Genomic DNA, 16010 nt, shown 5'->3' with positions numbered 1-16010 from the left:
ATATTATAGACAAGGGAGCTAATGAGAGCATCAAAGGACAAGAAAAGAAAATTTTAATTGCTCCTTTCCCCAGTAGCTCATCCCTCGTGAACAGAAATCTCAAGAGAACTTCTATCTGTATGTTTTTGATGAGACCTCTTATATAGCCAAACCCTGGTTAAAAACATGCCACTTTGGCAAGTGACTCAGGTAGCACCGTGAGGAAGCTAGCACAGGGAATCTCGACTTTTGAGTCATAATATTTACATGAGCAACTCAGAAACTGAGGTCTGCATTCTGAGCCCTCAGTAAAAGAGAACCAAGAGGTCTGTACTTTGAACTTCTACCGCCAACATTACTAAGAGCTATTTGCTCTAGAGGGCACTTGGTCTAAATCATACAGAGCACCCTGGCTAAGCATTCCACACAGAGAAAAGGTGAGTATCTGAATTCCATGTGTCCTGGAAACTTTCAATCTTCCTGAAGTCTTAGCCTCCTTACAACAATACAGGAATTTCCTAAAACTACCTGTAATGGTTACACATTTTTTCCTGTAATGCATTCAAAGACAGAAAAGTATCTTTTTTTCATATTCCAACATATCCTACTTTCAAACACTTTTTTTTTTTTTAATGTTCTGATATACTTTATTTATAAGAAATAGGCAATAACTTGATTTGGTCTAAATGCTGCTTTTTGCCCACCTTAGATTTGAAGGAAAAAAATTACAGAGTCATTTAAATAGATGCAAAAAAAAATGTGATAAAGTTCAACACTAATACATGATTTCTTAAAAAAAAAAAAGCCTCTCAGAAAAATAGATTTCTTAACTTGATAAAGTCTAGCTAACAAAACCCTTCAGCAAACATCATACGAGTATCGTCGGAAGAAACTTTTGATGTTATTATTATTGTAGTACTACAGGCTTCTCTTTATATATGGCCTTTCCGGCCCTCAGTTTATAGTTTCACCAATTTTATTTGTTAGGCTACAGTCTTACAAAGGGATTGAATAGTTTACTATGCAAATAAGGTATGTAAAACCCTTACAGGGATTGGGCAATTTACTGGGTAAATAAGATGTGTAAACCCAACCAATAGGACTGAGTGATTTGCTTATATAAGCATCCAACTCAACAGAGGTTTGGGGAGAGAGACTTAGGGAGACAGAAAGAGAGAGAAGAAGCATCAGAGTGAAGGCCTGAATGAAGGGCCTGCCTGTTGTCACGGCTGAGAAGAAGCTGAGAGCTGTCTTGGTTGGAAGCTGTCCTGACTGAAGAACTGTATCCTGTCTTCTGAGTTGTCTCCAGTTATCTCCAAGTTGGTTCTGATTCTTATTCTGAGTTGTTAGCTGTTACTTCCCCAACTCATAAGAACCACTTATGAGTTTTGTGAGATGTTGCAGAGAATTACTGAACCCAAAGACGGGAGGAAGAGTGCTAAGGGGAGAGGGAGTAATTGCTTTTGAGATGATGGGGTGGTACAGCAGCCTAGAGAAGTTGGACATTTGGGACACCTTTAACTTCTGCCTCATGAGAACCAGCTTGTGCTGATTCTTTTTTTTTAATTGTACTTTAGATGAAGGTTTACAAGACAAAGTAGTTTCTCAACAAACAGTTAGTACACACATTGTTCTACGACATTAGTTAACAGCCCCACGACATGTCAACAGTCTCCCTTCTCAATCCTGGGTTCCCTATTACCAGCTTTCCTGTTTCATTCTGCCTTCCAGTCCCTGCCCCAGGGCTGGTGCACCCCTTTAGTCTTGTTTTGTTCCGTGGGCCTGTTCAATCTTTGGCTGAAGGGTGAGCCTCAGGAGTGACCTCATTACTGAGCTGAAAGGGCATCTGGGGGCCATACTCTCAGGGTTTCTCCAGTCTCTACCAGGCCAGCAAGTCTGGTCTTTCTGAGTTTGAATTTTGTTCTACATTTTTTTCTAGCTCTGTCCAGGACCCTCTGTTATGATCTCTCTTAGAGCAGTCAGTGGTGGTAGCCTGGATAATTACATTTTTTACATGGTCATCCTAAAATACAGCACCTAATACTAAGCACGGTTCACTAGATGCAGTCGATCTTGTGTAGTTGCCATGTCCCTTTTTCTGAATATTATGTTCCTTTTAATGAATCTTTTGGGATGGATTGCATTTTTAGACTTTTGTTTTCTCTTGATGCAGATGGTTTGAACATGAAGTTCTGTTAGTTTAATACTTCTCAATTTTGAATATTGTGCAAGCCTGGCTTACTCCTACTTACCCTTCTAGATGCAGGCTTCTTGTGGAAGCTTTCAGTGATCCAGGGCTTAGTGATGGTAATGAGCACACAGGGGCAATCTCTAAGTCACCCCCTCCTCCCAACAATTTCACATGAATAGACATTGACAATGGTGATGTGTCTTCACAAATGATCTTCTTCCCCTCTCCCCCCTCCTTAACAGGCTGCCTCAGTCAGGTGTCTTTCATAAATGTGGTACCACTTAATACCATTCTGAGTCTTTTCTGGTGCCCCCTTGGACTTGCTAAGACCACTGACACAGGGAAGGTGATTTTGTGAACCCTCCACGAACAGCAATCACAGGGCATTCAAACAGACAGGTGGTGTTAAACAGGGTGGCAGAACAGAAAGCAACAGGAATTAAAAGCCTGTGTCAGAGTCAGTTTTCAGGGGGGAGCTGGTCACATGTCCCGTATTTCTACTCAAATTACCTGTGCCTTTTGTTTTGGTTTTCCAACCACTCTTCCCTGAGGTATTTTCAGAAGTGCCACTATGCCAATTTTCAACAGAATTTTGTAAAAAATTAGCAGAGCACATTTACGAAAATACCTCAGTGGGGGAGAGTATGGGTGGCAAACAAATGTAGAAGGTGCATGTTATATACATAAAAAATGTTGGTAATGGATCACAGCCCCACATCTGCAATCAGAGTTACAAAGATTGTACAATAGATACTAGGGCTTCTCTGATGGGGGCTACTATTGTTAATGGTCAGCCTTGTGAGGCAAAGAATACAGGGAAAACAGTCAACTGGCCATTGTAAAGAGTCAGGAGGATACAGCAGCTCAGCTCCTTTAATAGGGGTCAAATAAAGGGACATAATAAAAAAAAAATCTGAGATTTTATAAAAGTTAACTAACTGGTAAATCACATTTTCTGGGGTTACAAGAGCAACAGCAGGTTTGGCTTGTTTATGAATGGACATTTTTATAGTCTAAACCTGTTGCCCTTGATTTGATTCTGATAAGTGGTGACCCCCTGTGCTAAAGGATAGAACTGAGTTCCATACAGTTTTTTGGATCTAATCTTTATGGATACAAATTGCCAAGCATTTCTTCCATAGCACTGCTGTTGAGTTAAAACCACCAACCGTTCTGTTGGTAACCAAGTGCAAACCGCTTGTACTCTAGACATCTTTAAATTTCTCACAATAAAGTATGGAGCTGACCCAGAGCTGGGGAGGGTTGCTGTCTGCAGATGGCAAACTGCCTATTTGGAAGTCAGAGGAAAGCTGATGTCAGGTAACACATTACTGGATACCTCACTTAAACCTGCTGGGTGTTTTCTGACAATTTATGCAGCTATATTGTGATTTCAGACCTTTTTTTTTTTTTAAGCTATGTTTAGGACCATTTGTGGTGCAGTGGTTAAAGTACTTGGCTGCTAACCAAAACGTCAGCTGTTCAAACACACTGGCCAATACGTGAGAGAAGGTCAAGGCAGTCTGCTTCTGTAAAGATTTATAGCCTTGGAAACCCTCTATGGCAGTTCTAGTCTGTCCTATGTGGTCGCTATGAGTCAGAATAGACTCAGTGGCAATGGGTTTAGCTTGGGTTTTAAGCTATGTTTAAGGAGCCCTGGTGGCACAATGGTTAAGTGCTTGGCTGCTAACTGAAAGGTTGGAGGTTCAAACCAGGGCTTCCAACTGGTTCCAAGTGGATCAGTCATGGCAGATGAATTGAAAGCAGAACAGATCCCCAATTTTTTTTTTTTTTTAATTTGGGTGATTCAGAACCATAACTGGAATGTGAAAAATTATGAATTGACGCCCTGGAATGGGAGACTATAGGGAGGACTATGGGACTAAGTCCTTTCAGTAGCCTGATGTGTGAGATTGGATTATTGCTAGGACTAAGGAGAGTGGCACACACATTCAAAGTGGTATGGTTGGCTGCCACCTTTGAGTTGGGGACTGTTGTTTCTGACTCTACTCAAAATCTGACATGAGATCTGGCTGATATGCAACATGTACGCTGTCTTTGTTTTCTAAGAGGGTGATTAAGTTTCTAGCAGGGCTACGACACATAATTTTTCCCTCTAGTTATGGTGTCTGTTCACTCCAGTTTAAGAAATAGGGGCCTGTTCTGGCTTTGCTTCCTCAACCATGGTTGCATCGGAAAGAACCATTGAAAGCCGAGGTTCAAACCCACCACCAGTTCCATAGGAGAAAAGAACTATCGATCTGCCCCCATAAATATTACAACCTAGGAAAGCCTATGGGGCAGTTCTACTCTGTACTATAGGGTCGTTATAAGTTGGAATCAACTCCACAGCAATGGGGTCTTTTTGGAAGCTTATGCTTAAGGAGCCCTGGTGGCACATGGTTAAGCGCTCAGCTACTAACCAAAAGTTGGATGGTTAGAACCCACTGGCTTTTCAATGGGAGGAAGACATGGCAGTCTGCTTCTGTAAAGATTTAGAGCCTTGGAAACACTATGGGGCAGTTCTACCCAGTCCTATAGGGTCACTATGAGACAGAATTGACTTCATGACAATGGATTTGGTTTGTTTTTATGTTATGTTTATTTTACTTGATTCACTTTATCTGGTAAAAGACATAGAAGAAAATTTTAAATAGAATATGTGCCTATCACATGTGTATAACTTATTAATAATTCATGATTAGAAAGGCCTACATTTTTCTTGCTAATGTATTAGAGAGAAAAAAAGCCTGTAATTGTAAAGGATTGTCATGGTTTTTCAGCCAATAGCTTACTTTTTTTGGACTGGGGGAATATTCCATTGTTTGGAGAAGAACTTAAGGGTATGTTTAAAATGAATAAAGAGGTATACATCAGGTGTAACCTAAATGGGGAAGGCTTAGAAGAGGCTGGTGAACTATCAGCATGCAGTTACTATTTTGTTGTTGCCATAGTGGTGGTGGTAGTTATTATATTTTAGCAGCTTTGACATATAATCACATACCACAAAATTTACCCCTTTAAAGGGTACAATTCATTGTTTTTAAGTATGTTCGTTGTGTTATACAACTCTCACCACTATCTAATTTTAGAACATTTTCATCATCCCATCCGAAAAAATCCCCATACTCATTGGCAGTCACTCTTCACCCTCCTCTTCCCCTACCACCTGGCAGACACTAAGTTATTTTCTGTCTCTATAAATCTATATTGAACTTTTCATATGAATGAAATCATACAATAGGTGGCCTTTTGTGAATGGTTTCTTTCATTTAATATGGTATTTTCAAGTTTCATTTGTGATGTTCCATGTCTCGGTATTCCTTCTTATTAGAGAAATACATTCCATTTTATGGACATAACACATTTTATTTATTCCATTGTCTCTTGATGGACATTTGGACTATTTTCACTCTTTGATTGCTATGAATAATTCTTCCCTGTAATTTGTGTACAAGTTTTTATGTGTACGCATGTTTTCAATTATCTTGGTTATGTAGTGAGGAGCCAGCAATTGATGGCTAACTCTGTATTTAAAATTTTGATGAACTGCCTAAACAGCTGTACCATTTTACAATTCCACCAGCAACGTATGAGAGTTCCAATCTCTCCACATCCTTGTCAAAACTTGTTATTGCCTTTCTTTTGAATTATAGTTATCCTAATGAGTAAGAAGTGGTGGCTCATTGTGTTTTTATTTCCATGCTTCTATTGATAAATGATGTTCAAGATCTTTAAATGTGTTTGTAGGTCATTTGTGTATGTTCTTTAGCATGTTCTTCCCTTTTGATTTTCTAACTCCAGATCTTGGCACATTTTGTTACAATTATTTACTTTGTTTTTGATTCACCCTTTGAAATCTTCTGCTCAGCTTTTGCACTTCCTCAATTCTTCCTTTCACTTTAGCTATTCTACATTTAAGAGCAAGTTTTGCTTCTTTTCTGACATCTATTTTTGGCCTCCCCCCACCCACTGTTCTATCTTTTTATGACCTTTTGCTTTCTGCATGTATGATGTCCTTGATGTCATCCCATAGCTTGTCTAGTCTTTGATCATTAGTGTTCAGTGCATGAAATCTATTCTGGAGGTGGTCTCTAAATCCAGGTAGGACAACTTGAGGTCATATTTTGGCTTTTGTGGACTTGTTTTAATTTTTTTCAGCTTCAATTTGAATTTGCGTAAGAGCAATTGATGATGTGTTCTTTAGTTGTCTTCTGGACTTCTGACTGATGACATTGAGTTTTCCATCACCTTTTTCCACAGATATAGTCAATTTCACTACATCCACTTTTTTAGTAGCTGTTTATATTGTTGTAAAAGGTGTTTCCAATGAATAAGTTGCTGGTCTTGTAAAATTAAATCATGCAATCTCCCGTGCAGCTTGTATCACCAAGGCCATATTTTCCAACTACTGATCCTTCTTCTTTGTTTCCAACTAACTTTAGTTTCCAAAACAAGTCAATTAATTATGTACCTGAGAAGGTAAGCAGTTTTTTCTGGTACTATTACTAAATTCCAGGCAATCACTTTTAAATCATTATTTTAGTATTATGTTATCTGAAGACTAACAAGCCTTCACTCTTAGGGTTCCTTCACAGTCATGGGTAAACTCTACTATAGATAAGAAGTTCCAACAACAAGAGGAAACTATTTCTTCTTAACAAACAAAAACCTTTCAAAATATAATTATTTAAAACTTTAGAGGACTTTAGTTTTAGCAATAATCCACAAAGTAATAAGCATGTGTAAATTCCCAATATCAAAGATTGAGATTACCTTATAATAACCTTCATCATTATTGTTGTACTTGAAACATCTTGAGACATGAAAGCAGAGTACTCCACAGAAGGTGCAATTTTGGCTTTCTATTTGCTTGTTTTTAGGTATCCCTTGCACAATGTAAGCACAGATACCTTCAGCAAACATTTTAGTGGCAAAATAACACCTTACTCTTATTAGAATTTAAATGAAATTGACAATTTGGGAAAGATAATGGCTTTTTGATAAATTTCAAGTTGTAAAATTAGTTATATTCCTTCAACTGCCCACCATTCATTGAGCATTCTGAGCATGGATAAATGAGAAGTACAGGAATCACCACTGTGGAATCTAGTCTAGATCCTGATCTAATTGGAAAAAAAAAAAAATGGAATCACACAAAAATGTTAATTATTGCTATCACTTTTTTTTAGCTCTTATAACTTTGAATCTCACATGTATATTGTACATTTTTTTTTTAAGCAGATTGGTATTTCCAGAAGATGTCAGCATTCATTCAAGTCTTTCATTACAAATTTTATTGCCCATCGACATATCAAATTTATCTGTATTATTTGGAATCCATCATCCACATCTATATTGAAAATCCACAGGGTCACCATTAATAACTCACTTTAGTCTCTCAAGTTTCAGTTTTTTTCATCCATAAAATAAGAATAATAAGCTCATACTGTGTAGGGTTGCTGGGGAAAATACATCAAATAAAAATTATGAAGTGCCTGGACAGTTCTAAGCATGTGATGTCTTAGTTATCTAGTGCTGCTATAACACAAATACCACAAGTGGGTGGCTTTAACAAATAGAAATTTATTCTCTCACATTCTAGGAGGCCAGACACCTGAATTCAGGGTACCAGCTTCAAGGGAAATCTACCTCTGTCCGTCAGCCCTGGAAGAATGTCCTTGTCATCAGTCTTCCCCTGGTTTAGGAGCCTTTCAGATCAGGGACCCTGGGTCCAAAGACTCCTGGCTCTGCTTTCTTGGTAGTATGAGGTTCCCTTGTCTCTCTGTTCACTTCTCTCTCATATCTCAAAAGAGATTGCCTTAAGATGCAACCTAATCTTGTAGATTGAGTCCTGCCCCATTAACATAACTGTCTCTAATCCCACCTCATTAACATCCTAGAAATAGGATTTACAACACAGGAAAATCACATCAGATGATAAAATGGTGAACAATCACACAATATTGGGAATCATGGCACAGCCAATTTGACATGAATTTTGGGGGGGGACACAATTCAATCTATGACACATGTTATGCACTGAATAATATCACCCTATAATAAATAGTAATGTCACCCTATAATAAATAGTAATATCACCCTCACATTCATTCTGACTTCAACTCGCTTTTCTTTGTTTTTGACATACCATCAATCTTTGAAGATATCTTTGAATTCTTTTTTTGATCAAAAGTACGTAGCACAGGGTGGTTTGGGAATGAATGAGTTTTACCTTTAGTCATAGAAACTTGTGGGTTCTCCTCATTAGAAAATACACTTCCTTCCAATATGTGATGCTCAGTTTGAGTGATATACTTAATGTTGGCCATTCAGTTACTTTCCAGAGCCACTATTTCTGTAGTTTTGAATTAGTGCCAATAGCCAATGTATTCTCTAAAGGGAAACCAGACTACATCAGTGGTCATTACATTACTTTTGTACTTTGCATTAACATTTGCCTGACATTAATTGCAGTGAATGTTTTCTCTGACATGACAGAGATAAGATAGGAGAGCAGACATGAGCAGCTAAAAGAAGAAATGGAAGGTGAAATGGGGAAGACCCATATAGAGATGGACAGACCTTCTGTCATATACTGATCACTTCTTATAATATCCCTGGCTATGGGAAAAAATTAAACAACTATGAGCTTTAGTGATCTAATATGCAAAATAAGTATATTAGTAATTGTGTAATCCCTGTATAGTGCAAATGTTTAAGGTGCCAGAGAAAAAAGTCCAGGTGATACACTTCCAAAAAATCAGCTACTGAAAATCCTGTGGAGCGTAGCTCTACTTTGACACATATGGGATTAGCATGAGTCAGATCAACTCGATGGCAACCAGTACTTAGTACCTGGTAGTCTATGTTTTGCAGAAGAATTGATAAGAGTGTAAATAGGCAAGGAAAATGCTTTGTTGTTGTTGTTAGGTGTCATTGAGTAGATTTTCAACTCTTATAGATCCTACATTTTATGGAACAAAACTACACCATAGAGCTTTCTATGCTGTAATCTTTACAGAAGCAGATTTCTTCCACAGAGCCACTTGGTGGGTTTGAACTGCCAACCTTCCAGTTAACAGCCAAGTGCTTAACCATTGCACCAATAGGGCTCAGAACACTGAAAATTTTAAGTTATAAGAACTGTTTTTGAATGTTTAGAGTCTGGTCAGTACTAAGGCCCACCCCTATAACACAGAAACAAAAAAAGATATAGTTCCATGTGATGTTTATTTGCATGACCAATAATACTGGGATCCCAGAGTCTGTAACTTCCAACGTAGAGCAGGGACAGGGAGAGAGAATGGGAGATATTTGAATGATAAGATTTGCATCTGTTTCACACTGTATGAATAAGCACATACCTCAAATTTCCTCCTCTCTTCCTCCATAGAATTCCTGGAAGAAAATGGAAACAGGAAATCACTCCACAGTGACTGAGTTCATCCTCTCTGGGCTAACAGACAAACCAGAACTCCAGCTCCCCCTCTTTCTTTTCTTCCTAGGAACCTATGTGGTCACAGTGATGGGGAACCTGGGCGTGATGACACTGATTGGGCTTAGTTCTCACCTGCACATACCCATGTACTATTTCCTCAGCAGCTTGTGCTTCATTGATCTTTGCTATTCCACTGTCATTACTCCCAAAATGCTGGTGAACTTTGTGACAGAGAAGAACACCATCTCCTACCCTGAATGCATGACTCAGCTCTATTTCTTTGTTGTTTTTGCTATTGCAGAGTCTCATATGCTGGCTATGATGGCATATGATCGCTATGTTGCCATCTGCAAGCCATTGCTTTACAATGTCACCATGTCTCACCAAGTCTGCTCCTGCCTGATAGTTGAGGTATATGTGATGGGCTTGATTGGTGCCACAGCTCACACAGGTTGCATGCTAACAGTGGTTTTCTGCAATGTTAAAATTATCAACCATTACTTCTGTGATGTTTTACCACTACTAGAGCTCTCCTGCTCCAGCACTTATATCAATGAGGTGGTAGTTTTGTGCTTCAGTGCATTTAATGTTGTTGCTCCAACCTTGACCATCCTTGGCTCCTATGTCTCCATCATTGCCAGCATACTGCGAATCCACTCCATTGAGGGCAGGTCCAAAGCCTTCAGCACATGCAGCTCCCACTTCTTGGCTGTTACACTATTCTATGGTTCTCTAGCATTCATGTACCTGAAGCCATCAAACGTCAGCTCCATGGACCAAAGCAAAGTGTCTTCCGTGTTTTACACCATTATTGTGCCAATGCTGAACCCCTTGATCTACAGCCTGAGGAATAAGGATGTCAAAGCTGCTCTAAATAAAATCATCGAGAAAAGACTCTTTTGCATTAGCAAAGATTCATGATTCTTGGAGAATATTCAGTAAGGAATGAGTCCAGAGACAGCAACATACATACACAAGTAGTGAGATTACTACCAACACTTGATTATTTATAAGAAAGGTCCCAAGGATGAGACTGGATTCATAAGGTCATTGGGAGGGTAGTCACATGGAGGGCAGTGATGATTCTAGGAAGACCCAGAGGTAACCCATATTACCTCTAATCTTTTTTTTTTAAAACTTCAAAAGACTTCATGTGGGGAGATTATAATTTAAATACATGGGAAATGATATTTGGTTAGATAAGACTTACCTATCATAATTCACGCTATGATCTATTTGGTCTGTATCTTTTGATATTCTTAATACTTTGCATATTGGCTCCTGTTTATTAATAATTGTGCAAATAAACTAAAAAGAAACAAACGCTAAAATAAATCATTTTTAATCATTTGAATTCTACAAAATTAATTCCCTACTAGTTACTAAGTGTAGAAATCCATATTAAGGAAAATGGGGGCAGATGTTGGATGATAAGGCATAATTCCTGCCCACAAGATGATAACTCTATGTTAGAAAAGATTTGTAGATTAACCAGGGCTGAATACACTGTGTGTATTTTTAATTATTTCTTTTGTAACATTCTTTTCCTCACAGTTTTAGCATTGCACTACCACCTTCGTTTCCCTGAGATCCTATATTCATTTTCCCCTATTTCTAAAAGTTTTTTTTTTCTTTTCACCAATATTTTAGAATCATAGATGTAGAAGTGACATTTTTGATTATGCATTAAACCATACAGATCACTTATTCACAGGTAGAAGTTAAAATTGAGAACTTATTTTCTGACTAATTACTCAGACCTGCCTTGCCCAAAGGCTCAATATTTATTCTGGGGAAAAAAAAAATTGTTGGCAGAATCATTTTGTAGACACTTAATAATTGCCTGGGGCTTCAAGTGAAAATTTGTGCATCTTCTTCCTTACCTTGTAGAGAGGAGTTTAAAATAGAAAATGTGACTCCTTTGATAATTTGGGAAGACTTCCAAATAGTAAATTCCCTCCTCTTTCCCTTTCTCAGCTAAGATCCCATTGCTACTTTTTAGAACAGTAACCAGAAAACTTTTGTTACTCCTCCATAGGGGCCATAAACCAACAATAACAACAACGAAAAAATAATAATAAACAAAATAAACAAAAAATCAAACCAGTTGACTTGGACTTACTCCTATTTATAATTCTCAGCAGCTATATATTTTTTTTTATTGGTGGCACCAGCTCCCACAAGCTCCTCCTGCCAGTTGCTGAGCTCCCACATAGACACATATATTTTTTATTGCACTTTAGATGAAGGTTTACAGAATAACCTAGTTTCTCATTAAACTGTTGGCACACATATTGTTTTATGACATAGGTTATGAATCTAGTGGGAGACGTTATGATTGTTTCTGTTCAGCCCCTTAGCCTCTATACCAAGAGTACAAATTCTTTCTGTCATATCAACAAACCAATGCAAAATGCCTCATGGCCTTGGACAAGAGCATCATAAGAGATCAAGACCAGTGATTCATAATAGTTGCCAAAGGAGACTTTAAGGTTATGCCTCACTCAGCATCAGAGTACTGCAAGGTTAATATTCAGAACTATCTATCGGGATCATCAGAATCATTTCCCCCTGCAGAATAATGGAAGCGAAAAATGTACAGCACTGAAGTAATTAGGGAGAAGGAGGATTGTGTTTGAATTGCAGTCTTCAATTCTTAGAATCTTAGAGTTCTCTGCTCTAGCCTCAGTCCCAATGTACTTAATGATGAACATAACTAATTATGTATCTCCACTTGTCCTCTGTCTTACTTATTTAGTGCTGCTATATCAGAAAATCCACAAGTGAATGGCTTCAACAAACAGAAATTTATTTTGTCACAATTTAGGAGGCTAGAAGTCTGAATTCAGGGTCCAAGCTCTAGAGGGAGGCTTTTTTGCTTTTTCTTTGTAGGCTCTGGAGGAAGGTCCTTGTCTCTTCTGAGCTTCTGCTCCTGGGCAAACTTCATGTGGCTTGACATCTCTTGTCCCTCATCTTTGCTTCTCTTGCTTCTTTAATCTCTTTTTATGTCTCAAAAGAAATTGACTTAAAATACACCCCACACTAGTCTTGCAACAAAGACAACACATTCCCAACTGGGATTATAATAACAGACACTTAGGTCGGGGTGGGGGGGGCATAATTCAGTCAATAACAACCTCACTGTGATATTTACACACACAATTTCCTTATCATCTCCCTTTCCCCTACGCTATAAAATTATAGCAAACACTGTTTATTCATTTCAATTCAGGCACAGAGATATCCTTGTTCACTTATGTTTAGTCTATGTTAACTTATCTCTAAAAATTTCATCTAACCACATACTTGACAGCCACTGTGCTAGATGCTTTTTTGAGTTTAAGTGTATGGAAGCAGAAAAACCAGTAAACAAATCTTCATAAGTAATACAGAATTAAATGATTAAGTGATAAATGTCAACATGAACACATTCATGGATATACAGAAAATGGTCTTATGAATTTGAGTTTTCTATTATACCTTAAATATTAGATTTCAGGGGACAGGAATTGGAAGAAGGAGAAAATTAAGGAAACACGATGGGTCAAAACCAAAAGCATACCAAAGGCCCTTTTGTGGCATAGCCAAAGTATGTGATTCTTGCTGTTGTTATGTGGCAGTCGAGTTGATTCTGACTCATAGCAACCCTATAGGAGAGAGTAGAACTGCCCCATAGTGTTTCCAAGGAGCAGCTGGTGGATTTGAACTGTTGACCTTTTGGTGAACAGCTGTGCTCTTAACTACTACTTGTAAGGAAATAAAAGAAGAAATTATAATAAAACTAATTTGTTGTTAGATACCAATCTTTGAATGACATGAAAATTAGTCTTAACTTTATTTAAAGACCATGGAGAATATCGATGTCATTTAAGAAATTAATGTTCAGAAAAATGATTGTGAATCTCTTTATTATGTGTATTAACGTAAAAAGGACGAACAGGAAAGAGAGGCTAAGAAAATGAATTATGGTCATCATTGTGGGAATGAACATGTTGGGTAAATGGAAGATATTTTAGAGAGAAACCCAATAGACTGTGATTAAAACAACAGTACCACTTATGAAGTTCTTGCCAACACCCAATAATTGTACTAAGCACCTTCCAGGTATCGTTTTATTTAGTTCTCATACTACTACCAAGAGATAGATATTAACATGTCCATTTTTTTTCCCCCCAGAGGTTTGGAGAGTAAAAGTAGTTTGCTGAAGTTCACATAGCAACTAAGTGACTGAGCTGAGATGTGAACGCAGGATTGTCGAACAATCATGACCATTAAATTGATAAAATCATGAAAAGGTGGAATTGAGAGGTATTAAAGACGATATATCCAATGTTCCATGCAGTGCTTTTGTCCTTGAACAATATAAATGCCAAGTGGTGATACAAGCTATGCTTGAACAGTTCTAATTGTGAGTAGGTGGTTACGCACTCAAGAAGCTGATTCCATTTCTGGAGATGTCTGACTGCTAGCATGTTCTTACTTCTTGTGAAGCAAAATATGTCTCTCCATGGTTTCCAGAAGTTTGCTTTACTTCAGTCTCTTGAAGACACATTAAAAAAGTCCAAAACACCCATTGATGTCTAGTCAATTGAAACTCGTAGCTGCCCTACAGTACAGAGTAGAACCGTGCATCAGGGTTTTCAATGCTGTAATCTGTGCAGAGAAGACTGCCACATCTTTCTACCATGCAGCAGCTGGTGGGTTTAAATCACCATCCCTTTGGTTAGCAGCAAAGCTCTTCACCACTGCACCACCAAGGATCCCTTTAAAAAGAGCCCAATACCTCTTAAACATAGGAAAATTGTAACCATTTGAAGATAATTATCAGATGCTACATGTATCTTTTTTTTTTTTTTTGCTATTTATGTATCCCCAGTTCTTTCAACTATTCCTCAAAATGCAAGGTTTCTAAATATTTTCCGGACGTTTTCCAGTTTCTCTATATTCCATGTATTGTATCTCAGCTGAACAGTTTTTACTTGAGTCTTAAGTAGAACTACCAATTTCTGTTTTGTAGAATCTGTTTGTTTTCTTTGCAAATGTAGACTAAAGATACGTGTCTTTGTAAAATTCTGCATCATACTGGTGACCAGTATTGTACTTAGACTGGAATCCATAATAGTATGTTGCATGTCCTCTGCTAAGCCACATCCCCGCAATCTTTAACTTCTGTAGTAAACATGATTATAAATTCTGACCACCATAGAAGACTTCTTGTGTCTGTCTTTTAAAACCCTTCATATATTTTAGTAATACGCGTAGCCTTCTAACCTCTACCACTTCAGCCATGAAGTCAAATTAAAGTGTAGACCAATCTTATCTACTGCTCCCCAGGCCACAGTGGTGGAATATGTGACGTAAATTTATGTCATTATATTTATTATGTCCCTGGGATTGTTCAACTAGAAACAGTAGAAAACAATACCTCACTCTTGGAGAAGCTGTTGACATTGAGTATGGGATCAGCCAGGCAGGTATATCTCTGCCTTGTAGTCTGTGTGAAGGAAGCTGGGACAAAGAGCCACAAAGCCTCAGGACGAAAAGGTCTTGGCAGCTGTCCAGTCCTTCAGCTATTTTGAGTCAGGATGCTAGTGAGAAAAATAACTCAGAAAAGAATTAGTAGTTTTCACAGGTTTATGAGACTTATGTCTATTAATTATAAAAAGTATTCACTACTATTCCTTATTCTGTCAAATGAAAATATAATTATTATTCCTTTTAGTATGACATTAATGTATTTATATAGAATATGGGAGCAAAAGAAAAACACCTTGGCAAAAAAAAACAAAACAAAACACTAGTACCATTCCTTTTGACTGACCAAAAAAATACACAAATTTGTGTTTTAAAAATTTATAGAATATCTTAATTATAAGATCCTCAAAGTCTATATATAATTCCTCATGTGGTCAACCACCATCAATGGATTTTCCAGATGCACACGAGATGCTCAAGAGATCCCTGGAACATTAATCTCTTCTGATCAGGGCGAAATTAAGGACCTCCACAGAATTACACACATGTCCATACACACACACACACACACACAAACACATACACAAAGTGAACTTATTTTCTCTGTTTTAGAACCTGCTGAGGCTGAGAGGATAACGGACCATAGAAGTCATTCCTCAGTAACTAAGTTTATTCTCTCTGGGCTAACAGAACCAACTGAACTCCTGCTGCCCTTCTTCTTCCTCTTCCTAGGAATCTATGTGGTCACTGTGGTGGGGAACGTGGGCATGATCACACTGACTGGACTCAGTTCTCACCTGCACACCCCCATGTACTATTTCCTCAGCAGTTTGTCCTTCACTGATCTCTGCCAGTCCACTGTCATTACCCCCAAAATGATCGTGAACTTTGTGACAGAAGAACCCCATTTCCTACCCTGAATGC

The 16010-nt window shown here is 38.0% G+C and overlaps 2 protein-coding genes across 3 annotated transcripts in view; both read left to right on the top strand.

The window, feature by feature from the left end:
* LOC126060636 (olfactory receptor 150-like) overlaps positions 1-16010 on the top strand; it is an 881095-nt gene that overhangs the window by 772434 nt on the left and 92651 nt on the right. The window lies entirely within an intron of this gene.
* LOC126060932 (olfactory receptor 8G1-like) lies at positions 9582-10532 on the top strand. The gene has a single exon (XM_049857329.1). The coding sequence runs from the start codon at positions 9582-9584 to the stop codon at positions 10530-10532; it is 951 nt and encodes a 316-aa protein (XP_049713286.1).

Source organism: Elephas maximus, chromosome 17, assembly GCF_024166365.1.
Source record: "Elephas maximus indicus isolate mEleMax1 chromosome 17, mEleMax1 primary haplotype, whole genome shotgun sequence".
NCBI lineage: Eukaryota > Metazoa > Chordata > Mammalia > Proboscidea > Elephantidae > Elephas > Elephas maximus.
The sequence above is the reverse complement of the archived record's forward strand: the minus strand, read 5'-3'. Positions and strand labels throughout refer to the sequence as shown.